This window comes from Oryza glaberrima, chromosome 10 (genome assembly GCF_000147395.1).
Source record: "Oryza glaberrima chromosome 10, OglaRS2, whole genome shotgun sequence".
NCBI lineage: Eukaryota > Viridiplantae > Streptophyta > Magnoliopsida > Poales > Poaceae > Oryza > Oryza glaberrima.
Window position 1 is genome coordinate 21913779 of NC_068335.1, and position 25285 is coordinate 21939063.

At 40.7% G+C, this 25285-nt stretch overlaps 3 protein-coding genes, 1 long non-coding RNA gene and 1 other non-coding gene across 12 annotated transcripts; 3 read left to right on the plus strand and 2 right to left on the minus strand.

The window, feature by feature from the left end:
* Positions 1 to 7: 7 nt before the first annotated feature.
* On the minus strand, positions 8 to 2176 carry LOC127752464 (aluminum-activated malate transporter 12-like). Its single transcript, XM_052277845.1, has 6 exons — positions 1903 to 2176; positions 1633 to 1773; positions 1281 to 1553; positions 1052 to 1179; positions 792 to 935; positions 8 to 642 (listed from the first exon to the last, which is right to left on the minus strand). Exons 1-6 carry the CDS (start codon positions 2174 to 2176, stop codon positions 13 to 15), a joined length of 1590 nt encoding a protein of 529 aa, XP_052133805.1. The 3' UTR covers positions 8 to 12.
* On the plus strand, positions 1047 to 4717 carry LOC127752466 (uncharacterized). 3 transcript variants are annotated; one of them, XR_008012369.1, is made up of 5 exons: positions 1047 to 1195; positions 1323 to 2006; positions 2129 to 2283; positions 3250 to 3620; positions 3777 to 4717. It is a non-coding gene; the product is annotated as an uncharacterized LOC127752466 (long non-coding RNA). The 3 variants fall into 3 exon arrangements; XR_008012368.1 differs by having other exon boundaries at positions 1323 to 1812; positions 1909 to 2006; positions 3250 to 4717; XR_008012367.1 differs by having other exon boundaries at positions 3250 to 4717.
* An 862-nt stretch (positions 4718 to 5579) lies between these two features.
* TRNAA-UGC (transfer RNA alanine (anticodon UGC)) lies at positions 5580 to 5652 on the plus strand. The gene has a single exon. It is a non-coding gene; the product is annotated as a tRNA-Ala (tRNA).
* Positions 5653 to 8522: 2870 nt separating this feature from the next.
* Positions 8523 to 12984, plus strand: LOC127753263 (plant intracellular Ras-group-related LRR protein 5). Of its 3 annotated transcripts, none has more exons than XR_008012523.1 (5): positions 8523 to 9185; positions 10167 to 11080; positions 11169 to 11352; positions 11798 to 11884; positions 12623 to 12984. XR_008012523.1 is itself a non-coding variant. In XM_052278739.1 (3 exons), the coding sequence occupies exons 1-3, from the start codon at positions 8609 to 8611 to the stop codon at positions 11307 to 11309; spliced, it is 1632 nt and encodes a 543-aa protein (XP_052134699.1). In that variant the 5' UTR covers positions 8524 to 8608; the 3' UTR covers positions 11310 to 11568. The 3 variants fall into 3 exon arrangements, 1 of the variants encoding a protein (XP_052134699.1); XR_008012522.1 differs by having other exon boundaries at positions 11801 to 11884; positions 12623 to 12983; XM_052278739.1 differs by lacking the exons at positions 11798 to 11884; positions 12623 to 12984 and having other exon boundaries at positions 8524 to 9185; positions 11169 to 11568.
* A 1751-nt stretch (positions 12985 to 14735) lies between these two features.
* Positions 14736 to 24819, minus strand: LOC127786052 (uncharacterized). 4 transcript variants are annotated; one of them, XM_052313377.1, is made up of 13 exons: positions 24483 to 24819; positions 23937 to 24011; positions 22150 to 23259; positions 21339 to 21424; positions 20091 to 20902; positions 19582 to 19998; positions 18936 to 19491; positions 18625 to 18855; positions 18423 to 18547; positions 17896 to 18339; positions 16592 to 17808; positions 16426 to 16501; positions 14736 to 15829 (listed from the first exon to the last, which is right to left on the minus strand). In XM_052313377.1, the coding sequence occupies exons 1-11, from the start codon at positions 24555 to 24557 to the stop codon at positions 17093 to 17095; spliced, it is 4647 nt and encodes a 1548-aa protein (XP_052169337.1). In that variant the 5' UTR covers positions 24558 to 24819; the 3' UTR covers positions 14736 to 15829; positions 16426 to 16501; positions 16592 to 17092. The 4 variants fall into 4 exon arrangements, with proteins under 4 accessions (XP_052169337.1, XP_052169340.1, XP_052169338.1 ...); XM_052313380.1 differs by adding an exon at positions 23703 to 23771 and having other exon boundaries at positions 16426 to 17808; positions 24483 to 24520; XM_052313378.1 differs by having other exon boundaries at positions 16426 to 17808; positions 18936 to 19425.
* Between the last annotated feature and the right edge of the window lie 466 nt (positions 24820 to 25285).

The window sequence follows — 25285 nt, forward strand, 5'->3', positions numbered from 1 at the left end:
ATTATTCAGTACTTACTCAGCTGCAGTGGAAATTGTGTGGCTGTCTAATGGTATGCCATTTGGGTTTCTCATCTTGTCATTGGAAGTAAGATCAATGGTCAGATAGTCATGTCCAGTGAATTCTCTAAAATTTGCTGCTCTCTCCAGTTCCTTCACTTCTTCAATAACCATCTCCAGCCGAACTACCATTTCTACCAACAATGAAGCAAATGCAGCGAATGGAAGTGCTTCTGAGAACTCAAGGCTTGTCATGGCTATCTTACTTAGTGTTGGCCTTAATGTGCCCTGCTCATTCCGTTCTGATGGTTGGTCTGCTTTTGTATTCCTCCTTTCTAATAGGGATGTGCCATCAGTCTTGAATGATGGTAGAGTAGTTCTTGTGGCTGTATGCTTGCTAGAATTTAATTCCATCAGCACATGACTATTTGCACATGCATGTTTGGAGCCGAGAAAGAGCCGTGGCTGTGATCTTATAGCCGAGTTTAGATCCTGTAGTGCTTCATGAAGATGATCAGACAGCACATCAGGGGCACAACGATGATGATCTCTTATGCTTACTGCAAGCTCTTGTAAAACCTTGACCACTTCTCGTGCAACTCTAGTACATGGGTTTCGGAATAGTGACCTGACGGATGGTGGAGTCTTCAACATCAATAGAGACAACCATGTCAGAACAGTTCATTCAAGGAGAATTTTCTTGATTGAAATTATACATCATATTCATGTTTATATGTCAGTTGCTAAGGATATACAACAGGATGATGCACGAGAAATTGGGCTGATGCAGTTACCTGAATCTCAGATTCTAGACATCCATGAAGTGCTGCGACAGTATATGCAAAGTGCCTAAGAACAGATCCAATCTTCACATACTTTTGCCATGGATAACTGTAACATTGCATTGAATGTCTTGGCTCCCAGCTTGCATAGTGTGCCTGGTCGATTTGGTACCAATATTGAAATCAGTATGTAATCTGCACATCATCACTTTATAGAGAGAGATTGCAAGAGAAAAGGAAAAAAATGTATCATCAAAAGGATAGTTCCTTACTAGGGTTTCATCACTTGATTTTGAGTCAAGGACTGCTCTATAACCAATGTGAATGGAAGCTCTTGATGCCTGCTTATCAAGAATTTTATCATCCTTGTCTTGATCTTGGAAATACTCAGTAACACAAGCTGCAATCATTCTTTGGTAAGGTTCTTGATACTTGTTATGCACCTATGCTCTTATTATTTAAGATGCAACATATAAGTGCTCCTATCTACTATTTACCCACCTTCAATTGATCTTGCTAATCCTTCAAATTTGCGTACTGTAGAACTGTGGAGGTCTTCTCCAGACCAGTTTGGCAATACAAAAAGACTCATGAATAGGCATATTGCACAACCTATCGCAATAGTACTTAAGCGATCTCGTGCTAAAGGCACCACATCCTCTTGACGGAAGCTTGATACTGTTATCAGATTGAAAGTTAGCAGGAAAATCACAACCCCATAATCATAGTTCTTCTTAATGGATGGGAAGAATCTCAAATATGTTGCAGCAAATCCTGTCAAGGAAACAAAGCCAACACAATAAGCTATGATCTTGCAGTAAAAAAAAAAGAAAGAACTTTACAAGGTGCGTACCTATCAGAAAGACTGATGATCCAACAAACAGAGCCCGGAATACTTTTCCAGATCGTACTGCTACAAGTTCAATTATAAATGCTAGAGATCCTGCCAAGATTGTTCCTAACCCTCTATTCAGCCCTTTGCATATAGTTGCACCTGTTGTTCAGCAATCACTTGTGAGGAACATGAATTTCGGTAATCACTTATTTGGAACAAGAAAAGCTACATCTGGGAAGAACACATATTATTATTATTATCCTGATGCTAATGGATTATGCACGTTACCTGCAGTAAATTCAAGCACAACAACAACGGTCATCACAGCCCACATTGCATTCTTTCCCACTCCCTTGAACAACGGTTCAAGTATGTACAGGAGTGAGACCAGTGTGAGTGCTGTCCCAACCTTGAGAGCATGAATAGCCCTTCTTGGATCTTCTCTTCCTATACCCCATGCATGTGCTCCCCATGAAAAAGGAATCCTGCTAATTTTCTTCACTTGCTGATGAAGAATCGACGAGCTATTCTTGTTATTGCTGGGATCTGGAGCACAAGCCATTGGTGCGGCCTGAAACTCTTGGTGGATGCTGAGGTTTCTTACAAGATGGCAATGCAAAATAGGTGGTACCAAATGCTCGAAGCAAGTGATGCTCCTCCCCACATAAGGTTATTTTATATGAGTTCTGTCCTGCAATAATAGAAGAAACCATATACGCACTTAACTTTTGTAATTCAACTATGTTGCAAAAAAGGAGCCTCGTGTGCTTTCTCGAATGTTGCTATCGTGTATAGCCTTTAAAGTGATAGATGGTCCTTTGCATGTGATAGGGAAAAAAATTGATAGCTTGCTCGTATATATTTTGTGAAATCTTTACAAACAATTCACAAACTATATCAATGAAAGACACCCATTGATTGCATTGATCACTTGCAGTACCATTTTGATACAGTTGAGTGGTCTGATTCTATGTATAAAAGATTGCCAAAAAAGATCTAACCTTGTCATGGTTTCTCTTTCCTTATTCAAATATAAAATTATCAATAGTTAATTGAGGATTTTGTTTAAATTTTTGAGTTTGTAAGGTGGTGAAGATATCTGATGGTATTTCGATTGGATTAATCGTTATATCTTATTAGTCTTGTAAAGGATTATCAAATAAGCTGGCTGCTGTGGAGCTTTTCTGTAAAACCTACTGGTCCTTAACAAGAAATACAGGCTAACTAATGTCATAGAACGATATTTTCTGGAAACTAGAAACGTTGATCCAGTGACCTGTTTTGTCCAGCATACTGAAATGGTTAATCAAATAAACTGCTTTGCTTATCAATGCTGTTTATTCTTAGCTTCTATTCTGCCTAAGAAGATTATGCATAACATTGAAGATCCTAGTTTGGTCGATGACTCGATGCACATCAGTTTGGTGCATCCAACTATGCAATATTTCTGCTTTGGCAACCTTCTTTTAACTCTACCTTAGCTTGTTCAGTTTGTTCAGAGGTATTCTTGAATGAACATTTTGATCCCTTTTACATAACTCCTACACTTATAATACTGCAGCTCTTTCCAAACCTTGCCCTCACTTTAAGGCCATTCCGCTTGTTTAGGACTGAGATTTATTCAATTGGCTGCAGGCAGGTGGTGCAAGGTGTCCCAAATATCAGGAACTGAGAGGACAATATTTTCTCTATGTTGAGCAACTCACAAGTCATAAGACGATACATATTTTTCATTCTTTTCCTGACTCTGATATATTGCTCACACAAGGTGAAGGCAAGGACTTCTTTTCCTGAGTCTGATATATTATATATGCTCACACAAGGTGAAGGCAAGGATGAGGCCTTGACTTTGCGCTGCTGTGGACCATTATTGAATGAAGTCACATGGAAGTTGGGAAAGACCTAAAGAAGTTGGCAAGCCGCTCGTGTGCCTTGATTGGACGACAATCGTCGGCCCATGGCCGGTTCTCTTGAGAAGGACTTGTGCGGAGGTTAAGCTCACGAAGGTATAGTTTTTTTTTTTTTTTGGCAGCTGCAGTGCTTGACATTGGAGCAGCCGTCAGGTCGTCTTTTGCCTTCTAGTGGTTGACATTATGCCAGGTGGCATATACAGTATATTGCACAAGCACACCTGTGAAATGTTGGCGGTTGTCACTTGTCAGGTGTCTGTGTGCAAGTTGGACTTGGAATGCAAAGGCCGGCGTTGTGGTTGTGCTTTGATTTTCCATCTGAATTTCCAGATCGGCAGCCCAAATACTTTGCAACTTTGGAATCCAGATTGCTAACTTCAATTCTCTGCTATGTGCGGCATCTGGGATGCAAGGAAGGAATGTCGAAAGATAGATGGGCCGCTATTACTGCTGGACTGGACTGGACTGGAGGCCCAAGACCGGTAACAAGGCGTGCACTTGGCTGCTGACAATAGAAGCTGGGAAAAATTGCTGGCACGTGCGTGTGTTCGTTCGATACCAACGACTTTGCTTGCTCTACCACCTGGGTTGCTGTTCCAATCTGCAACGACATTACAGATATGCTGAGATCTAGTGGTACAGAGTACCTTGAGCTGTGCATAGTAGCAGTTGTTTGCTGTGCTGGAAAAAGCCATTAAAAGAAGTTTGATCCATTTGGTGACTTGGACGAAGTTTCAAAACAGCCTCCCCTGGCTAGCACGTACTAGTAGTACTCTATCTGGCGGCGCCGGCAGTATTCTATTCTAGAAGAAGATGAATTTTAAGCAGCAAAAACGGCAGTTTTTAATCACCAAATTAATTAAGCAGCTATTAATTAAGGGACGGATTGCCCCCATTTGACAAGGGTTGATTCTAGAAGGGCAAATTAATTGTCCGTCGGCTAGCGCAGCCACTGGAGGCTGAGGCTGCCATCGCAGCATGCCCGTTAAATCGCTCAAATTTACACTATACTGTACTCCCTCCGTATAGAAAAATCATTTTTGAAATTCTGAATTTAAATCTGAACATATATTATGTTCAAATTTAAACTTAGAAGTAGACTTATTTTGAAGACGGAAGATGTACCTCCCAGGGGATCACGTTTTAGCATCTTCTCCAATCATGCATGCTAACGATGTATGCTCATCAATCAAGACAGGGGGCCAGGCAGGGGCTATCCATAATCCATCCCTCACGTCTCATGCATGTCGCATCCATCTAGATGTTCTCTCGAGAAAATTGGAAGTAATTGTTGTATACTTTTGCGTGTTTTTGGGTCGTACGAACTCCATGGTAGTACGTGATAGATAGTAACTTGCATGTACTCCCGTCCGTAAAAAAACCAACTATGTCTAGATGCGACACATCTATTAATACAAATATGGATATACGTAACTTTGGTTTGTTTAGATATAGGGATATAAAGTTTCGGCGTGTCATATCAGATATACAGACACATATTTGAAGTATTAAACGTAGACTAATAACAAAATAAATTACAGAATCCGCCTGTAAACTGTGAGACAAATTTATTAAACCTAATTAATCCGTTATTAGTAAATATTTACAGAGTAAAAATTTTTGCCAGGGGATTTAAACGGGGCCTTTATATAAATTTGTTGTACTATATTCGTATATTCGTTTTTTAGACGGAGGAAGTAGAGTACAGTATTATAGACTAGTGGGAGGAAAGCGTACTGCACGTACGTTAGGTTGATTCTTGCTAGTGGGTGGATAACTCGCATCTGTATTATGCTGTTGCTCATATCGAATACTCATATATATATGCACGACTGTCCGATCGATTAAACTAGTACATATGGTAGTGCAAGCTAGGGTAGGATAAGTTGAATTATTTGCTGCTCGGCTTGACTAATCCGAAGACGATTATTTTAGGTTGTGTCCACTAACGATCCAATCCAATGGGCCTCCGCCGCCTGTTTGCGTATTAACGGCAAGATAGGTTAATAGACATGAACCTGTTATAAATTGTGATATAGAGAAGAAAACAACTCCGGGGATGTAGCTCAAATGGTAGAGCGCTCGCTTTGCATGCGAGAGGCACGGGGTTCGATCCCCCGCATCTCCATTAATCTCTTTCCCTTTTTTACAAATCATCGCCCATAATCATTTTTGTTCTATCGTACTTCTACCCAAGTATAGTGTATCCTATCTTACTATTAAGTTATCTCCACTAACTTCTTAAGTTTAACATGTAAAGATACCACATCATCATTCACTAACAAGCTTACTATAAAATTATACTCCACTGACTCTTTAAGCTTAACATACAAAGATGTCACATCATCATCTATTAACAATTATTACATTTAAAGTGCAAACATACTATATCTTTATAGTTTTTATAATTTAATTACTACTACTTTTATGATCGACTCGAAAGCAACTCTGCACCGTGCGTGTACTCCATTCATTTTCGGCCGGCATTATTCGTTATCGTCGGATTCCGCACATTGATAATGACATTTGAGATAGTAGTAAAAGGGATGCTCGCTCCCTCTACATTGGCCCTGTTTGGATGCTTCAGGCTATTAAATAGCTCTCCGGAATCTTGATATTTAGGAGTATTAAACGTATATTACTGATAAAACCCATTCCATAACCCCTAGGCTATTTTGCGAGACGAATCTAACAAGGTAATAACCTAGGGGTTATGGAATTGATTTTGTTAGTAATCTAAATTTCGGAGGGCTATTTAATAGACCGAAGGATCTAACGAGGTAATAGCGTAGGGGTTATGGAATTGATTTTGTCAGTAATCTACGTTTAATACTCCTAAATAGCAAGATTCCAGAGGGCTATTTAATAGACCGAAGGATCCAAATAAGGCCATTGCCAACTTTGACACTGCATCGTCGATGCTGTGAAATGCATGATGGCTGATGCTGCCTCTTCCTCTTTAATTTCCTGCAGCCAGCGTAGCTACTCTCGCTTGCATGGCCGGAATTCCACGCAACTAACCAACCATAGACTTTGATCGGTTGGTTACATTCCCCATGGTCATAGATTCCACTCTTACCGTTCCTTTACACACCAACCCTAGATAAAAACTGCAACTCATCAGTGATAGAGGTAGCGTCGTCGTAAAGTTCGGATGACTAGTAGTGATCGATTTTTTTTTCTTTACGTATCAACGGCTAATGACAATGAAGACGACAGTGACGGAGCCCGGGCAGCCATCCGATCTGCCCAGGAGCTGTGTTCGTCACTGCTAGAACTATATAAGTGGAGCAAATGAAGTGGATTATTTTTCCATCTATTACAATAAAGATTATTTTTATCTTAGTGATTAATAATACTAAGTAGGAAATAAATCACAAACGGGCTTGTATTTGGGTAGTGAATTATCCCGTTACCTCCTATCTGGCAAAACCGGCCTGTGGTCGTCGTTTATGTGAAGGGGTTGATCGCACCAACGAACCCAAACAGCTTAGCTTGTCCTATATATGCCGACCCTGTCCCCGTGGTGTGATGTACTATATATAAGCCCATGTTTAGCATTGCTGACGTAGCACAAGTTGATAGACAGAAAAGAACATGGGACAAACTCCAACAGAGTTTCCTCGTCCACTAATCTAACCTACGTCACTAATTTAATCCACTCTAGTAAACGAAGGCACTCTAGGAGTAATACAATCTACTCTAGCGGAATAGGAGTACTCCGCTGTAGAGCACGCAGCCTTGGATAAACTCCTGAGAGCAGGTACAATAGTAACCTATAAGCCAGCTGCAAACATATTTTAAGGGGCTCTTTGAATCAAAAGATTTACGTAGGAATTTCATAGGTTCAAATCATATGGGAAATTTTTCTATTTGGCCCTTTGATTCAAAGGATTGAAGCTTTCCAAATCCTATGAAATTCCTATGGAATGGCACATTGCATGTGGATTTTGGAGGAAATTTAGCAAGAGCTCCAACCTCTTGGAAAATTTCCTTTGAGTCTATCTCTCTCATCCGATTAGAGATTCCTACGTTTTTCTTACGCTCCAATCAAACGACCATTCCTGTGTTTTGCAATCCTTTGTTTTACACTTCAATTCCTGTCAGAATCCTGTGTTTTTCCTATTCCTTCGTTTTTTCTACCCTGCGATTCAAAAAGGCCCTAAGAGATAAATGAAGAGAGAGAAGGGCAACGGGCTACAGATTTATAGCCAGTTGTAGCACGGACTCCAAGACACAGTGTGTGTATGACAGGTGGGACCAGGTATTAATAGTATAGTATATAACTATTATAAATGAGTTATTAGATTAGCTATAGATGAATTAGAGTTAGTAGTTGACTATAAACCTCTACCTGTACTAGTAGGTCAATAATTAAACTATTCCTACATCAATTAATTACAGTAATTTGGGTTGGGACTTGGGAATTACTCCTGCAATATACTCCCTCGTCCACAAAAGTTACACATATTTTACATTTGAGTTTTTCCAAATAAGTTGTTTCTATTTATAGTCTTTATACATTTAAGATTTAAATGAAAAGATAAATTAAATGTTTTATTAGAACTCAAGGAGTCATCTAAATACTCATTAGTTATATGCTTGCATTCACTCCTTGATTTTGTAACATTCAAGGTGATTTAATTTTTTCTTGGTTTTGGTGCCAAAAGTAATATGGATAACTCTGGTGGATGGAGAGAGTACTGTACAGTCGGACACAGCGGTGACCACATGGTGGGTAATCTTGGGAAAAGGTGGTCGTTCCAGATCCTACCTGACACATCCCGATGCGTTGCCAGCTCATCCCGTGGGCCCCACCCAGCCGCCTCGCCCATTTTGCGCTTTACCCCCTCTACTTCCTTTCCAATCTCAACCCCACCCTCCTTATACCGAGAAGACTTTTTCTTCGCAACCGGGAGGGACCCTCTGGTTTGCTGTTTTTATAAGGCGGACTCCTCAACTCCACTCCCACTTGCAGTTGCACCGCATCTCATCTCATTTATTACCAACCCACTCCTCTCTCTCTCTCTCTCTCTCATCTCTCGTCGTTTTCTCTCTCCTCGATCGAGGGCACGCGACGCGCCATGGCGTCGGCGGCGGAGGCGGTGGAGGAGCTCACGAGGCTGTACCGGGAGCTCCCGCCGCGCCCCGCCGTCGAGGAGGTGGAGGCGGCGGAGGCCGTGCTGGCCTCGGCCGACGCGGAGGAGGCGGCGCGCCTCGATGAGGTGGCGCGGGAGGAGGCCTCGGCCTCAGCGTCCTCGTCGGCGGCGGCGCCGGGGCGGGCCGACGGGGAGCTTCTCGCCGTGCTGCGGGAGGCCAGGCGCAACGCCGTGCGGCTCCGCGCGCTGCAGCAGCGGAAGGAGGCCGCGTACGTCGTCGAGCTCGAGAGGCGCTTCAAGGTGTTCGACGATTTGATCCAGAGGGCGTCGCGGGTGGTCTCCTCCTCCTCCGACGCCGCCGAAGCGGGAGGGGGAACCACCGGCGATGGATATGTTGGTGTTGGTGCGGACAGCGTGGACCTGGAGATGGAGCTGAGGAAGAAGGAGGCGGCGGTTGCGGCCGCGGCCGCCGTCGCGGAGATGGAGCGCGGAAGCAAGGGTCTCGCCGCCCTGGGCTTGGAGTCCAAGCCCATCTCCTCGCTACGCCGTGATGTCTCTGCAGGTAATTTGCTTTCAAATACAGTATTATTTTGTCGGAATCACGAAATCCTAAAAATCTTTGTACTACTATATATCCATGTGTGATGGTTTCGATGCTGCCATGTTCTATGGACCCGACATAATTTTGCAGTATCTGTTTTTTTTTCCGGTTAAATTTCACTACCTTGCACGAATTGGATGCTCATGTCATGCATATGGGCGTAATATTTCCATTACGATGTGGTTGCTACCTTTTATATAGAAAGAATCACTAGAAATAATTGTCAACTGACGTAATGGCGTACTGATTTGTTAGTGTTGCTTTGATTTTCTTCAACTAGTTGCCATTTAATTGCACACTGTTTATAAATTGCCTATTCTTGTTTCACTAGTACTATAATTGGAAACATAGAGGAGCGGTCTCGTAGTTTGTGATGATTCTGTATTTCTGCTTGTTGGTTTAGCAAATTACACGATTGATGTCTACAAGGTACCAGTGTACCGCAACTGATCTTTCACCTTTCGCTATGAGTTAGCGTTTGATGTGAACAACCACCTCTGCAGCCAATTGTCACATCACATCCATTTCTTCAAAGGAATTTCGTGCTATTTTGTGATTTCTTTTTTCTTGACATAATGCATTAGTCGTTTGTTGGTCCCAGCTTTAATTTTTAATTTTCTTGCGGTAGTTGGAGGACCATTCCCTTGTTGGTCACTGCTGGACCTGGTGTATCATTTGTCTCTTGTGCCTGGTGATCTGATATTGTTAATTCATTTGTTACCAGTTAGGCAATAGCATAATTATTTGTCTGAATACGATATGAATCATGAGCAATTAGTCATTTTGCTTTGTTGACTTTGGAGGTGCTATCTAATGTAGGCCTTAATCATGCTTAGGCAAGTAGTGATCATCAAATTTGTAACGGTACCATAAATGTGATCAGCATTTTTGAGATGTCAGTACTTGTGTTATCCTAAGTTCCACTTGTCAATATCCCTGCAGGTACTGACATGGAAAAATTGAGCCTTATCCAAGTGGCAAGCCTGATAGAGTCATCAGCAAAGAAAGGGATCACAGAACTCAGCCTCCGGGGGAAACTGGTCGACCAGATCGAGTGGCTCCCTGTTTCACTCGGCAAATTGCAAGATGTTACCGAGCTTGATCTTTCCGAGAATAGGATCATGGCACTCCCGTCAACAATTGGCAGCCTTAGATATTTGACAAAGCTTGACCTACACTCAAATCAGCTGATCAATCTGCCCGACGCGTTTGGGGAACTCTCCAACCTAATTGATCTTGACCTGCATGCCAACCAGCTTAAGTCTCTTCCTTCATCATTTGGAAATCTCACGAGCCTAGCAAACCTTGACCTGAGCTCAAATATGTTGAAGGCTCTTCCAGATTGTTTAGGAAAATTGGCAAACTTGAGAAGATTAATTGTTGAGACAAATGAGCTTGAGGAGCTACCCTATACTATTGGATCTTGCACATCTCTTGTGGAGCTTAGGTTGGATTTCAATCAGTTAAAAGCCCTTCCAGAGGCCATTGGGAAGTTGGAGAAGCTGGAAATACTGACATTGCACTATAACAGAATCAAAGGATTGCCTACAACAGTGGGTTCACTTTCCAGATTGAGAGAGCTGGATGTCAGTTTTAATGAGGTTGAAGTAATCCCTGAGAACATTTGCTTTGCGACAAGTCTTGTGAAGTTGAATCTCAGCAGGAATTTTGCAGACTTAAGAGCACTGCCGAAATCAATAGGAAATCTTGAGATGCTAGAGGAGCTGGACATAAGCAGTAACCAGATACGGGTACTGCCAGATTCGTTCAGGTGTCTTTCGAGGCTACGTGTATTTCATGCTGATGAGACTCCACTTGAATTTCCACCAAGAGAAGTTGTAAAGTTAGGGGCTCAGGTACACATTATACTGCCGTTCTGCCATATTTGCTTACTTAGTCCTTCGCTTTCTTTAAATGATTAACAATGTTTCTTCTGCATGCCAGGCTGTGGTCAAGTATATGAATGATTTGAATGCTGCAAGAGGAACAAACCAGAAGAAAACAGATCGGGGAAGCTTCTGGACCTGGCTCTTCTCGCTGTTTGGTTGTTGCAAAAAGAACCAAGAAGTGGGATTGCCAGTATAACTGAAGCATTTCATCATCTGTATGTATGTTGTGAATTACTCAGGTCTGCAAAGAAAGGAAACGTGGATAATTTGGTTCCTCTTTTTTTTTTTCCCTTTTTTTTGGTGTGTATATATGTAATTTTGTCATGTAAGGTCCATTTCTAGTTATGCAAGACCTATTAAGATTCATTCTGTGTGTAACTTCATTTGTATGATAGCATGTTACTGCTTCCATATTAAAAACTGTCTTACAGCAAGTATTATATGGTTATATTCTAGTTACTGCTCTTTGCTCTTGTATTAGAAGTGAGAAGTGGCGACAATGTCAGTTTGTGCCTCATTCTGGTTACTGTGGGGGAAAAACTGACCCTTGTTCTTGATCATATCCATCATGCTAATGTGCCAAACCTGAATATATTGCGTTCATGTATATATAATCTGTAATGGATAATATACGTAACACATTTTTATTTACTGATATTATTGTGGTAATATTTTCTTGCTTAGCAGGAAGAGTCAAGAGATACAAGGAAGGTGAAACTATTCAGAAAGCAAAAAAACCAGCTGCGCAGATTAGTCCTGAAGCTCCATAAGGTTTTTTGCTGTATTTGTTTTAGTAATTCAGTCACATAACTTAATTTGTGCATTTTGTGCCTTTTTCTTCCCCTTATGGCTTAATTTGACTTAGCGTGCCAATTGTCAAGAGTTATAGTTTTTGCATCTGCTCTATATTTTAGAAATTGAGAGGCCTGGTTTATCGACCTTTGGCAAATCTAGAATACAAGTAACAACATGCTTCTTTCATTAAAAAGAGTTAACAACGTGGCCACGATGATGTATACCCCTTGAGTCACGTCATGGTTACTGGGAAGGATGCGAATAGTTGGATTCCAAGGTCATTTAAGTTGACTAGGTGGCACTTGATATCAAAAAAGTTCAAGACTGATGACTCCTGCTGAGCTGTCTAGAGTAAACTGTATAGTGTAGAATAGCTTTCTGTTAAGAATTGAGACGCACATGATATTGGAATGCATCAGCAGTGGAACAAGTATTCTGTTTCATCCTTGACCAGACCTTTACTTACGCTTCCACCACTTAAAACTAGATGATATCCTGCGCGGGTTGCTGCGGAATATTTATATTGAAATGTAGTAGAATTTAAAGATTCATGTACACTTTGTGAGATAAAAAAATACTAATAAAAAGAAGGGAAACCGAGGCAAAACAGATTAACCCAGTAAATTGCTTGCAGCATTATGTTATTTGAAGGGAAAAAATGTAACCAATCCATAGTCTTTTCTAATAGTATTGAGTTTGGCATATTTTTTTCAGGTACACCGCAATATATTTTTCAAGGCCGCTACACCATCCTGAAAATATTGATAATGTTTCAAAATAAACTTCATCATATTGCTATGCTCCAAGACACTTGTAGAAATACAAACATGGTTCTCTACAGACATTTTATTTACTTATGCAAACAACAAATCTTAGTTCTGTTCAGCAAGTCTATTGCATCAGAATTTGACCTATTGGGTCTAATGGTTTTGTTGTAAAACTATATTAATTTGTTACTGCATCAAACATGTACTCAAAGGTGAAGGTTTGAGTTTCGTTTATTTTCCCAGTATTCTGAAGTTGATGTCATGAAAACTGTGTTGTTTCATACATGAATTGCTAATCAAACCGTGCCTTATTCTATTAATTGCTTCACTAATTATAGAGTGGGTGACCATGCCTTTAGTCACCAACGTAAATGTTCTGAGTGGCAAGAAATATATACTTTGAGACTATAGCTTTCACTTATTGTTACAAACTATGCAACTGATAGTATTATTATCTTTTAATCACCAAGAAGATTAAATGTTAGTTACAAAATACATTTAGCGACAGGATTTATGAGTATTAACCTTTTGCAAAAAAAAAAAAAAAAAAAAAAAAAACTTCAATAGTTTTCTCCAGCCCAAAATTGCAAGAGTATTAGCTTTGGGATCATTCGGAACAGAATTCCTGAGTATTAACAGTATGACCAAAAATTTCGTGATTTTAGCCTTTGGCTTGTAATTTTGTGAGCATAGCCTCGAACAAACTTTCATGACTACTAACCTTTTCCCTGGTCCAAAAAATTTATGAGTACTAGCCTTGGGATCAATGTGCACAAATTCGTGAATATTAACCTTATGAATAAAAACTCCATGTTTTTTAACTTTTGGCCTAAAATTTCATGAGTTATAGTCTTCAGCCAAAAATCGTTTGTATCAACTTTTGGAGAAAATAAACTTCAATATTTTTCTCCTTTTCAAAATTTCATGAGTATTAGCATGGGATCTTTGGGTACAAAATTCATTAATATTAACCTTAAAACCAATTATGTGATTTTCTAGCCTTCAGTCTATATTTCCGTGCCTCGGACCAAACTTTCTTGAGTATGAAAGGTTGGCAAAAAAAAGGCACGAATATTTCTATTCCAACCTAAAATTTTATGAGTATTAGCCTTGGAATCATTGTGCATAAAAAAATCCGTAATTTTTAGCTTTCAGCCCAAATTTTCATGAACTATAGCTCTCTACAATTCATGAGTATACCTTTAGAAAAAAAAGCTTCAATATTTTTTTTTCAAAATTCACAAGTATTAGCAATTTAGCATTGGTATCGTTGGGCAGAATATTCGTGAATATTAGTTTTACGTGTTAGCGTTCATTGAAAATTGATGGGTATTACCCTTTAATAAAAAACCATTAATATTTGAAACATTAGCTTTGAGATCGTTGTCCTCAAATTCGAAAATATTAACCTTATGACTATGGGCTTTTATGGGCCTGAATATTTTGAATCGTACCGTTAGTGGTCGTTTTTTTCGATTTTGGGGTAGGTGGGCCATGATTTATTGACTTTGGGCCGTTAGTTGATGTTAGAAGGACCGTTCATCTTCTTTGAGCCATTAGCGGGCTAAATTTTCTTTATGACTTATTCGGTTATTAATCCCACCGTGTGAAAGGAATCGAGAGGGATTAACCGAACAAGGTTTTCAACACTTTCGCAATGATTAATTTTGTCTGCACACTTCGATTTGATGGAACTATCGCAATGAAACTTAAATGGATATTGAGGGAATCGAAGACCGATCAGGCAGGTCAAGATGCAAACGATCGCTCCGGTGGTAAATGGTGCTTCTTGCAAATTTGTTTTTTTTTTTTTTTGAAGACTGCAAATTTGTTGAGAGTCTATCAGGCTCTGCCCCATGATGCATCAACAACAAAGAGTAAAAGCGCGCGCGGGAGAGGGGGGATGCAGCCGATGCCCCGACTAACTTTATAATGTGTAATTTCAACACGTTAAAAGCTGCTGTCGTAAACAGTACAGCAAGAGTGCAATGCAGCCGATGCCCCAACTTCAAGCAAGAGCTCATCAAAAAATTGAAAGTAAAAAGGATGACGATGCGTCATACGTTAACAGACGAGCACAGGGCTACTGGTATTCATCTGATAATATTGTCGCAGAGCCTCAACACAATAATCCTTGGAAATACATAGATATAACAGGTATCCTATTCCATGTATAGCAAACGGAGATTCTCTAATGAACCACCAAGTACGAGTTGAACGCGGGAAAAAAAAGGATTGAACCATCCTTACCGACTAATATGCGTCCGTGTCTTTCCATGCTAATATACTCACAGATGTATACACAGTTGCAAACTCTTCTTTTCTCGAGCAAATCATTGCCAGCTGCTTGCAGCCAATCACAAATCATAGCTGAAAGTTATATATATATATATATATACAAGAATAAAAGCATAAAAGCCTAGAAACAAGACAAATAAACAAATCGTTGGGATGAATCGTTGAAGCATTGGGACACGAACATATTTTATGAGCTGATGAAAATCAATCGTGTTCATCCTATTACCCAAAAACAATAAGCACTAGGACAAGGTACCTCGTACCAACTATTATACAACATATATTAGACAAACGGTGCATATTTGTTTTGCTTGGGTTTGTGCCTAAGCATGATATAGTCTAGCTGAAAAGGTCCATATAGGTACTCTAACAAACTGATCAACTAACCAACCAAGAACTTATAATGTGTAATTTCAACGCGTTAAAAGCTGCTGTCGTAAACAGTACAGCAAGAGTGCATAGTGCATACGCACAATGCTTGAAAACAAACAACAGCGCACCTAGCTTGAAAATAAAATACCCAGAATTTTGGGGGCCCTATTCTGAACCAATATCATGGGCCCAGATAACACAAGGACATCTCATAACATGCGAACTTCCTATACATAATTCACCCAGCTATGCTGTGCCACACTACTGCAGATTGGATTACAATAAGAATAAAAAATAAGCTAATAGTGAGAACATTCACTTGCATATACAAGATATCAGGACCACACATGGCCTTCAGCAGCTAGAGTATTGACATATGATGAATAGAAACCAATGGATATACAGGCATGAAGCTATTCAATAAAGTGTATAGAGAGTCCATACCATGACCTACTGACATCCAGCAGCTTCAGTGCTTGACCACCTTGAACAAAAGCCCAACATGTCCACATGCGAAATATACATAGAAACGAGTACTTCAATAAATCTCATCATTTTCAGGAACTTCAATAAAAATCCATAGGAACTATAAGCAGCAATGACCAAGAAATTCAAAGAATAAAGGACACAAGAGGATCAAGTTCGTTTGAAGTTGTGATTACAAGCAGTTCATTCTCGAATAGAACATCATTAGATACTGTGGTCTAATTTGAAAAAGAGGGACCTAAGATGACATAAACGCAAAACAGAGGAAACATTTAATATGTTGCACGTAAATAGTTTGGGAAAAATGCTTGGGGGAAACCTGGGCAGCTGAAACTGAAACTAGTAAATACTAACGGTGAAATCTATATAGCATACGGGAAAAAGAGGGAGGAGAATCTACGTATTAAATTGTGCTAGACAGAGAAAATGGCAGGAAAGAAACATAAACGGACAATTGGCCAGGTGGCAAACTGAGTTTTTCAACCTAGCAAAAATCAGTTATTATCTGCTATATAGTTAGAAGGAAAGTAAAACCTCTAAAAAGATGTGGTCAGATAACAATTAGCAGTCATTAATGAACTTTTCAATACCTACCTTATACTTGAATAAAGTTTTAGGGGTGAATCTTCGAGTCCCTTCTCATACCAAATGCTGTGACTTCAGTCAACACCTTCCAAATACATAACAGGAAAAAAAGGACAAATGAGCTGCCAACAGTGTGCAAGCATTCTATAAGATGTCAAAGGATAAAGAGAAGTACCACACAAAATGAAAGAGCTTCGGGCACATCAAGATGAAGCTGGTTAATAATTTCTAAATCTCTGCATCTCAAGCTGATAAGCAAAAATACAAAACCAGAACTGGTAACCGAATAAGTTGAATAAATCTGTTATCGATGAGAGACTAGTAGATGTGTACATTTGTTGAGATGATTGAACAGATATGCTGATTCGGTTATTCTTAAGGATTTCCCTGCTAGAGGAAGTGCCAATTTAAGCATGGAAAAAACTTGCATTTATCAAACTTCACATTCTGATCTATCCTTTATGTCATACCAGTTCGTTTGGGAACTAAAACACCATAATCACACAAAATGCAGAAGCCTAATACCATCACCAGACCAGCATCTCTAGCAACAACACCAGATGCATAGAACAGTGAAATAAACCAAAGGTTTCCATAATTTAACAGCTATACCATACTACTACCCTGTCTAAACCCCATAAAGTAAAACACAGCACAAAACTGTACACTCAAATATCTAGAGAAGCAATGAAGTGTTCATGCCAGGTTTCTCTGGCAGAAACTGCTTCATCTCAAGAGCCTGGTTGCTAGTCACTACACCAGGGAGCCCAAGAGACAGAGACAGCGGTCCATCATCTCCTGTATCAGAACCGGTAAGATTATGCTTCTTTGAGGCCATAGAAAGGGACAGTGACAGTAGAGGAGAAGGGCCCTCTTCTTCCTTCAGTGATGTCTTATTCAGATTATTACGAGGTTCTGGGGAGTCTTCATCATCTGAAGATAGGACATGGATCACATGATCCAAGATTGGTTTAGTTGGAGAACAGGGATCTGCTGGAACCCTACCAATATATTGCACATCATCTAATGAAGTATGCTGATCAGCTGGCAAGGGTATCTTGGACAAGCATTTGCTAGTCAGTTGACCATCTCCAAAACTGCAAGTAGAGTATTTTCCCTCAGAGGTCTTTTGCCGTTTGTAGATGGAACTAGAATCAGGCAAAACAAAGTCCTTTAAAACTGAATCACTTGGATCATCAGAAAGCTTTGGCCTGACAGAATGCTGTGGGGATACTTCTTGAAAGGATACGCGTGCCTGTGGATTTGCCAATATCTCATCAGATACTGATCTGGTGGTTGCACCTGTATGCTGCTTAGTAAAGCATGGAACTCCATTCTTGGTAAAGCTCTCTTCCTCCTCCATGTTGTCCCTGCCCGCTGTTCCTTCGCTACCTGAAATGAACAAAATACGCATGTAAAACAAGAAAAGAAAATATTGGGCTCTATCAGTAACTACATTTAATTAAAAGATGTAAGCACCTATTATATCACTTGGATATTCTGGTTTAATGTTGAGGCATTCACGTTTTGAACTTGTGTGAACATGAACTCCATAGGGAACTGCAGTAGGAGTTCCTAACAAAATTTTCCCAGTCCCTGCAGTTTCTGGGAAATGTATTTCACATAAATTCAGCCTTTCAGCCTCATGGTTGGACCTCAACAAAGTCTCATGGTTTACAGATGCACCACGATTCTCCATCTCCGTTTGAACTGATACAGCTGGATCATACAATTCATCAACAGGGCACTCATTCAAATCTATGCCCAAAGACTGAGGCATCTTAGGGGAACAGACAAGTTGATTAACAGGTCCATTAATTTGTTCTAATGGACTATGATTCATCCCTTTGACAAGCAGCTCAGTTGAACTACTTGCCTTTCTGGCATAAAGGACACCCCAAAAGAAAAGTAAGCCATTCCACCCTATAATCATTGAATAAATTGAATTAGTAATCTAGCCATTTTTCAAACAATAACATGACTATATTAGCTAAGATAAGCCTTACGTTGAGTCCTCTCAGGCAGCTTATCAGACGTAAAAATGAGAAGTTCAATGCCACAAATATTTGCTGTGAGGGACAAATCTCCAGCAAGCATGTTTTCCAACAGTTTCCCATATGCTCTTTCATAACTGCACGAAGAACAGAAAAGAATCAGCTTGTTTATTTATGGTAAAGGAATTTAAATCAGTGAAACAGTGAGCATTACCTTTCAACATCTTTAGCAAAGAAATAAAGAGCAATGTTATCTTCATTCGGCTTTACTTCCTTAAATTGCAGTGGCCATGAGGAATGCCGTGGAACTTCTACCAACTGAATTCTCTGAGGTAATTGTTTCACTATTTCAAGTACTTTCAGCGATGCACAGGTAGATAAGTGAGCCTGAAACCCATCGTACATTTCAGGAGAGCTTCCAGGTCTTGAAACCTCAAAGGTACCTCTGAAATAAAACAATATATACATAAACATTTCACAAATTGGTACATGGGGGTAAAGAGAGGAAAAGAAGAGAGGACATACTGCCAGATGTAAGACTGCTCTGGAATTACTAAAGCCCCCAAAGAACTTCCAACAGTAGAAGATTGATCAACCAAAGCTTGCTGCTTTAAGTTCAGGTCATTCGATTTAGTGTCAGGGCTGTACGGATTTTGTGCCACTAGACAGCCTTGTGGGCTCTCCGGCAAAAGGTCTTCGGAAGCCTGAATCGCCGCTGCACTTTTACAGGAGATGTTCCCATCACTTTCCACAACTTTCTGTTCATACTGTACCTCTTCTGGAGGCAAATCTTCTGAGGAACTTGTTGGCGCAATATCTTGGAAATCAGATCCACAAGTCTTTGAAGCACGTGGAATGGAAAGCACCTCAGGTTTAGTTGACATTTCATTATCGTTATTCACCAAAATTAGTGGACTTTCACATGCACCATCTGTGCTATCATTTTTTATTTTATCCATTGGGATTAGTGGATCTGATGCCTTCACCACACAGGTGTCTTTAGAACAAACAACTCCTGTTGAAGTAATCCCTTGCTTATCACTTTTAGATAAAATGGAGCTATGCTTATTTTCAACAATTCCTAATTTTGATAAGCCATAAAGGAAGTTTGTCAAAATCCGAACTACGGCATTTTTCTTTATAATAATTACTAAAGGAATGATGAACATACCTGGTTTTTTGCTACTTTTAAGTATGCTTGGTCCAGGCCTCGGGCTGTCTTGGTCATTTCTTGGATCCCCTGATTTTATTGAACTATCAGGCCTTGGAGATGAAGAAATGTTTGGTTTTTGAAGATTAAATGAAGCCCCCCTTTCTAACAAAATTGTTGGTTTCACGGGCTTCAATATTCTCGGTTGTTCATTTTGAGATGAATGAACTGATTGCTTTTGCTTTGATGAACTTGAGCCTATGCAAATTGAAGCCTCATGCTTAAGAGGCCCAGATTTCATAACTTTCCGGATGGACTCTCTAGGATCTCTTGGTGAATGTTTTGAAGGCTTCAACTTGCTCAACACAGGTTCAGCTAATTGCTTGACCTTTGGCTCATTACTGGAGTTGTTGAAAGATGGTTGCTTTGATAAAAGGCCTAGAAGATCAAGCTAAGGGGTTAGCGGAAGTACAAAACAAATTAAATAAAGAAATAATTTCAGGTTATATACCAATAAACTTTGGCCAAACCTCGTGGTGAAGGACCTGGTGTTTTAACATTTGCCAAGTTCCCCAAGGAATATGACCGAGGTAAGGTCACGGAACTATTAACTGCTTGAGACCTCATTGGAGCATTATCAGGCGACTTTATACTTCCTTTGTTAGAGCTTTTAAATGAGTTCTCCCTGGAGAACACATCATGATTCCTAGGGCTGTCCGCCTTCAGGAGCCTGGGAGTAGAGGATAAAGTATTTTCTGCATATCTCTTGCATGATTTAGGTGGACTCCGTACACCATCATTTGATAGAGGTGATTCCATATCAGTGGCAACTCGCAACTTCTTACGTTTTAACAACACTTCTGAACTTTGACTCCTCTTGTCTAAGCTTTGATTCTTCTTATCCAAGCTTCCAGATGTTGGTGTCCTACAAGAGGATTGTCGTGCTTCCAAGCTAGATGTAACAACTTGCAACTTCTTGCGATTTCCCATAATTCCTGAATTTTTGTTCTTCACATCCAGTCTTTCAGCAGTTGGGGTGGCACACTTCACTTGCCGTGCTTCCAGATCAGATGACGCAAGATGCAACTTTTGATTGCTACCAGCCAAGGGATCATTTACTGGAGTGCCACAAGTGATTTGTTGACTGTCCAAATCAGTCACAACAACCTTCAATGTCTTAGAGTTGTTTGTACTTTCTGAATTTTGGTTCTTCCCGTCCAAAACCTTATTCCTTGATGTGCCACCGTTGCTTCTTGTTTGGTTTTCATCTTCTTTAAGACAGCATTCTTCGCATAACCATTCACCATCTGGAACTTTCTCTAACTTCACTCGCATGCAATAACTAGTCAACAATAAACAGAAATTCAAAAGCTAGCATATTGCAGCATATACATTTTCCGCACAAAACACAAAGGAATGAAACCAGCATGCTAGCCCAAATAACTTGCTTTTCCTCTTTATTATATACTCCAGTGAAATTAATATCAAACAAAACCATGGAAAGGACTTGCATTCAGCTTAAAAGCATTAGTTTAACGCATCATGAGAATTGCACCCTAATAGATCATTTGATACAAATACACCTAGATTCGATCATTTATAGGCTACAAGCGTCATTGCCAGACAAGACTTAAAAGAGTGGTGGTGTGAATAATATCCATCCTTGGTAAACTAGTTTAATATGTGCATGATGTTCCAGTGTGAAGAAATAGCTGTTAAATATAATAATACATCATATTTCTTAGAAAGTAATACAAAGAAAATGGTTAGTAACTTACGTATGCTCTGCCCCTTCAAGGCACCTAGTGCATGTAGCCAGAAGATATTCCCTTCCAACATCTCCACATATATCACAAACATTAACCTGGGGTACAACACAAAAGAGACAGGTAAATAATATGAAACAATGGAAACATCACTGTACAGATTGAGGGAAGCATTGTAAATCAAAGAGCCAAATAAATCCTATTATCCAAATATGTTCAGATATGCAGCAAACTTTTAATTAGTCTTGATTTTAATCAGATGATGGTATATGCAGGAAAGCACAAGAACATTTGTATGTAGTGAAGAAACAAAACACCAATTTCCTACCACCATATTTCGATCAATAAAAGAACAGGAATTAGCCTTCATGTACGAACTTTTTCTACCCAGTGGGATGTGCTAGGTGCTAGTAATTAGTTATTTCAGGTATTGCACGGAAGACTATTTTAAGTGAAAGCTTCATCATTAAACTTCACCAGTTCAAGCTATCTTTCACATGAAAAAGTGGCATAACCAGCCAAGAAGCAAATGAAATAAGGAACATCTCATACTCTAAAAGGCCAAATGATATGCACAGTTCCTCTCCATGTTAAGTGTCATGATAAGAAAATGTGTCCAAGACCAACCAAATCCCAGTTACATGTTACACTTTCAATCAATCAACCCCAAGTGTGACCCAAAATTCTTTTTTTGTATGGACAGATATCAAACCTAGTGTAAACTAACGTTGTTTTGCATAGAAACACGGTATAAAAGAACTACATTTTGAAGGAGTATACAGTATACTCACGAATGAACAGAATGGATCAGGAAACTACTTACATCTATTAAGCCCTCTGAATTCCCAGAGTCCGTCATCACATCATTCTGTGTATTCAACTTTCTACCACTACCTGTATCCATTGAACAACCTTGATTACGTTCTTGTTTATCATTGTCATTCCTATTGACAGCATCATTAGATTGGATGTCAGCATGTTCTAGACTTCCATTTCTTGAGCATGAGGTGCCATTTTCCAGATTCTTTGTTAAAGATCCAGCCTTGATTTTATCCCTATTACTGGTACCACAACTAGTCATCATGCTGTGCCTCTCACCACCAAGCACAGAAGGATCTGATTTTCCTCCCAGTGAACGCTCTACGGTCTTGTTTGAAGAAGCTTTCTCACAAGGTTGGTGAGCTAAATTATTTTGTGCATTCCCAAATGCATGTGTGGGTCTCTTAGGAGATAATCCATGTGATGCACTGAGAGAGGATTGGGTACGCAGCAACCTCTTGGTTGCAAAAGGAGACTCGGCAGGCAATGATCTATCAGATGAACTTCGGTGCATGGCATGAACATCAGATCTCTTCTTTCCTGTAGATTCTTCGGCGCAGTAGTTTCTTAGTCTGTTAATGCCATTGTCCTTATAGTTAACAGTAAGGTCACGACTTGATGCTGATGTAGATAGTTTATCCTTTTTCTTGTCTAACAGAAGCTTGCTTGCTGCTGATACTCCAGTAACACATGAGTTGCTATCATCATGGCATTCTACTATAGGTGATCTAGAACCGTGATTTACTAGCCTTCTACGTTTTGCTGGCTTGTCAACCTCGGAATCTGCTGCAACAGATGATCTTGCGATGACTTTATTTTCACCATTTTCAGAATAGGAAGCAGGGCTTGAAGTAGCAGTGAATTCATCGTCATTTTCTCCCCCCTTAGCTTTGGTACAGAGCCCTTTATCAACACGAACGAACGAACTGTTTTTTGTTTCTGACCTTGCAAAGCATGTTTGAGATGATCCACAGTCCATATTTGAATCCATGAGTGCAATATTTCGGTGTAGGCACGAGGAGCAAGGAGCACAACAGACATTACAAGTGCCAGATTCTGTCTTCACATTAGGACTGTCGAGTGGTACTGGTCTTTTTCTTGCTGTAAGCTTGTCCTAGGAAAAAAAAAAGAAACATAAACAATCAAAAAAAAATCCCTGCCAGAACTGCATAAACATAACAAGCATACAATGAGACCTCAGGTATTTTATGGATTTTCAATGAAAAGATTAAACTATTTATCAGAAACATTGCTAATCCTGGAGAATTAGACTACTCAGAGCTATTAAAGTAAATCGACGAATGACAATCCACAAGCACTTAACGAGAAAATGGACTGTTATAAAGACAACAAGGAAAGATAATTGCCAGTGCTCTCTTACAGCACACAAAACCATGATCAGAGTCATTCATCAAGTAAGTAAAGATGAATAAAGCGTCACATCAATCCACCAAGGAAAGAAAGATCGCCAAAGCATTCAAGTACTGCCAAGCCATTTTCCAAGTGAGAATAAGTCATGCCAAAAGCAGGAGTTGCACTACTGACATATTAATATACCCTTATTGTAGACAGCATTGTGGGATCAGAATCACCTCCAAGCATCTATACCACAACACAACAGCTAAACTGCATGCAGTCCAAGAGCGCATTAGAATAGACGAATAATCTAGATTGAAATCGTATTTTTCTCTGATGTGGGCATGAGATGATGAGGCAAACAGGCGCAAAATTCTGAGCCCAGCAGAATATTGTCAGCATATACAGAGAAAACCACACCCTGGAAATGCTCACCTCCATCTTGGCGACCACTTCCCGATGCCCCGGCCCCTCCACCCGTCGTCCACTGCCACGCCCCTCCACTGATTCCTGAACGGCACAAACAGAAGAAGGCGCGCGTCAATCAGGCAACCCTCGAAAAACTCCAGCCGCAAAATCGCATCGACACCCCCACCAAATCCCTGCGATTGGCTCCTAATTGGATGTGAAAACAAATAGCAGGAGGCATGAAATCAAAGGATTCGATCAATTTCTGATTGACCTATCGCAAAACCGCGTCCAACGCCTCCCTGATGAAAAAAAAAAAAACTAATCGGCCAAACAAACAATTCGTACGGTACACACGCGCAACGAAACCTCGAATCGGCATAGCCTAGCCTACCCCCACCAATCCCAATCCCCAATCCCTAATCCCTAATCCGCGGGTAAGGGAAGACGAAACCCACATCACCAGCAACAACACCAGCGAACCGGAGGAGGTATCATCAATCAACCCATGAACGAATGAATGAATCAACAGTAGAGGGAGGAGGGGTTGGTGCGCGCGTGAGCGTGACGTACCTCGGGGAGCGCGAGATCCTTGTGTCGCGTGCGATCGTAGAGATCCCTGACGGTGCGCTCCTGCGGCGCCCTCATGCCCCCACCCCAGCTCCCCGCCGATCGGGAACCCCTCCCCCTCCCCTCCCTTATTACCTCCCGTCTCCGCGGAGCACGGCGGCGAGCGGCTCCTCCAGCATGGCCGCGACGCGGTATCTATCTAGGGCTCCGGCGGCGGATAGGGACGGGAACGGATGCGCGCGGTGGTGGGTCGGTGATGGCGTGGAGAGGAAGCACTTGCGCCGCGGCTGCGTAGCGGAGAGGAAGAGGAAGACGAGAAGAGCAGAGCCCGAGAGGTAGAGTAGTAGTATGGCTGCTTTGCTTTAGAAAATTTTCGACTCGGGGGGCAGGGCGTGACGGTGACGCCACGGCCCAGCCACAGCACAGCCACCCATAACGGAACGGAACGGAACGGCGCGTGGAGTGATTTTTTCTTTCTCGCTGACAGGGATGGCCCACGGCTGTAATTCCGGTGCACACGTACGTGGTAAATAGTAAATGGAATGCAGGCAGGCAGGCAGGCAGGCAGGCAGGCACTACGCGTTAATAATAATACTGATATAGTGTGTGGTTAATGTGGGGGGGGGGGGGGGGGGGGGGGGGGTTTAATCTATTCCTGATTTGCTTGCCTTGTTTAATTTGGTACCTCATTAAAACTTGGTCGTGGATATGCATCCAATTAATTGGAATTCATTCATATGCATCGCATCGTATTAATCCTGCCTTTTCCTTGCTGCGATTTGCTTCTTCACTGTCCGATCCATCTG

Excerpts from the sequence above, each read along its gene's own strand:
- LOC127786052 (XM_052313377.1), bottom strand. The coding sequence starts at position 24,557 with ATGAGGGCGCCGCAGGAGCGCACCGTCAGGGATCTCTACGATCGCACG. Across the intron at positions 24,012-24,482 it reads AGGATCTCGCGCTCCCCGAG|GAATCAGTGGAGGGGCGTGG; the intron begins GTACGTCACGCT and ends TGTGCCGTTCAG. Across the intron at positions 17,809-17,895 it reads ATATCCAAGTGATATAATAG|GTAGCGAAGGAACAGCGGGC; the intron begins GTGCTTACATCT and ends TGTTCATTTCAG.
- LOC127753263 (XM_052278739.1), top strand. The coding sequence starts at position 8,609 with ATGGCGTCGGCGGCGGAGGCGGTGGAGGAGCTCACGAGGCTGTACCGG. Across the intron at positions 9,186-10,166 it reads ACGCCGTGATGTCTCTGCAG|GTACTGACATGGAAAAATTG; the intron begins GTAATTTGCTTT and ends ATATCCCTGCAG. Across the intron at positions 11,081-11,168 it reads TTGTAAAGTTAGGGGCTCAG|GCTGTGGTCAAGTATATGAA; the intron begins GTACACATTATA and ends TCTGCATGCCAG.
- LOC127752464 (XM_052277845.1), bottom strand. The coding sequence starts at position 2,176 with ATGGCTTGTGCTCCAGATCCCAGCAATAACAAGAATAGCTCGTCGATT. Across the intron at positions 1,774-1,902 it reads TGTGCTTGAATTTACTGCAG|GTGCAACTATATGCAAAGGG; the intron begins GTAACGTGCATA and ends GCTGAACAACAG. Across the intron at positions 936-1,051 it reads AATCAAGTGATGAAACCCTA|GCACACTATGCAAGCTGGGA; the intron begins GTAAGGAACTAT and ends CAAATCGACCAG.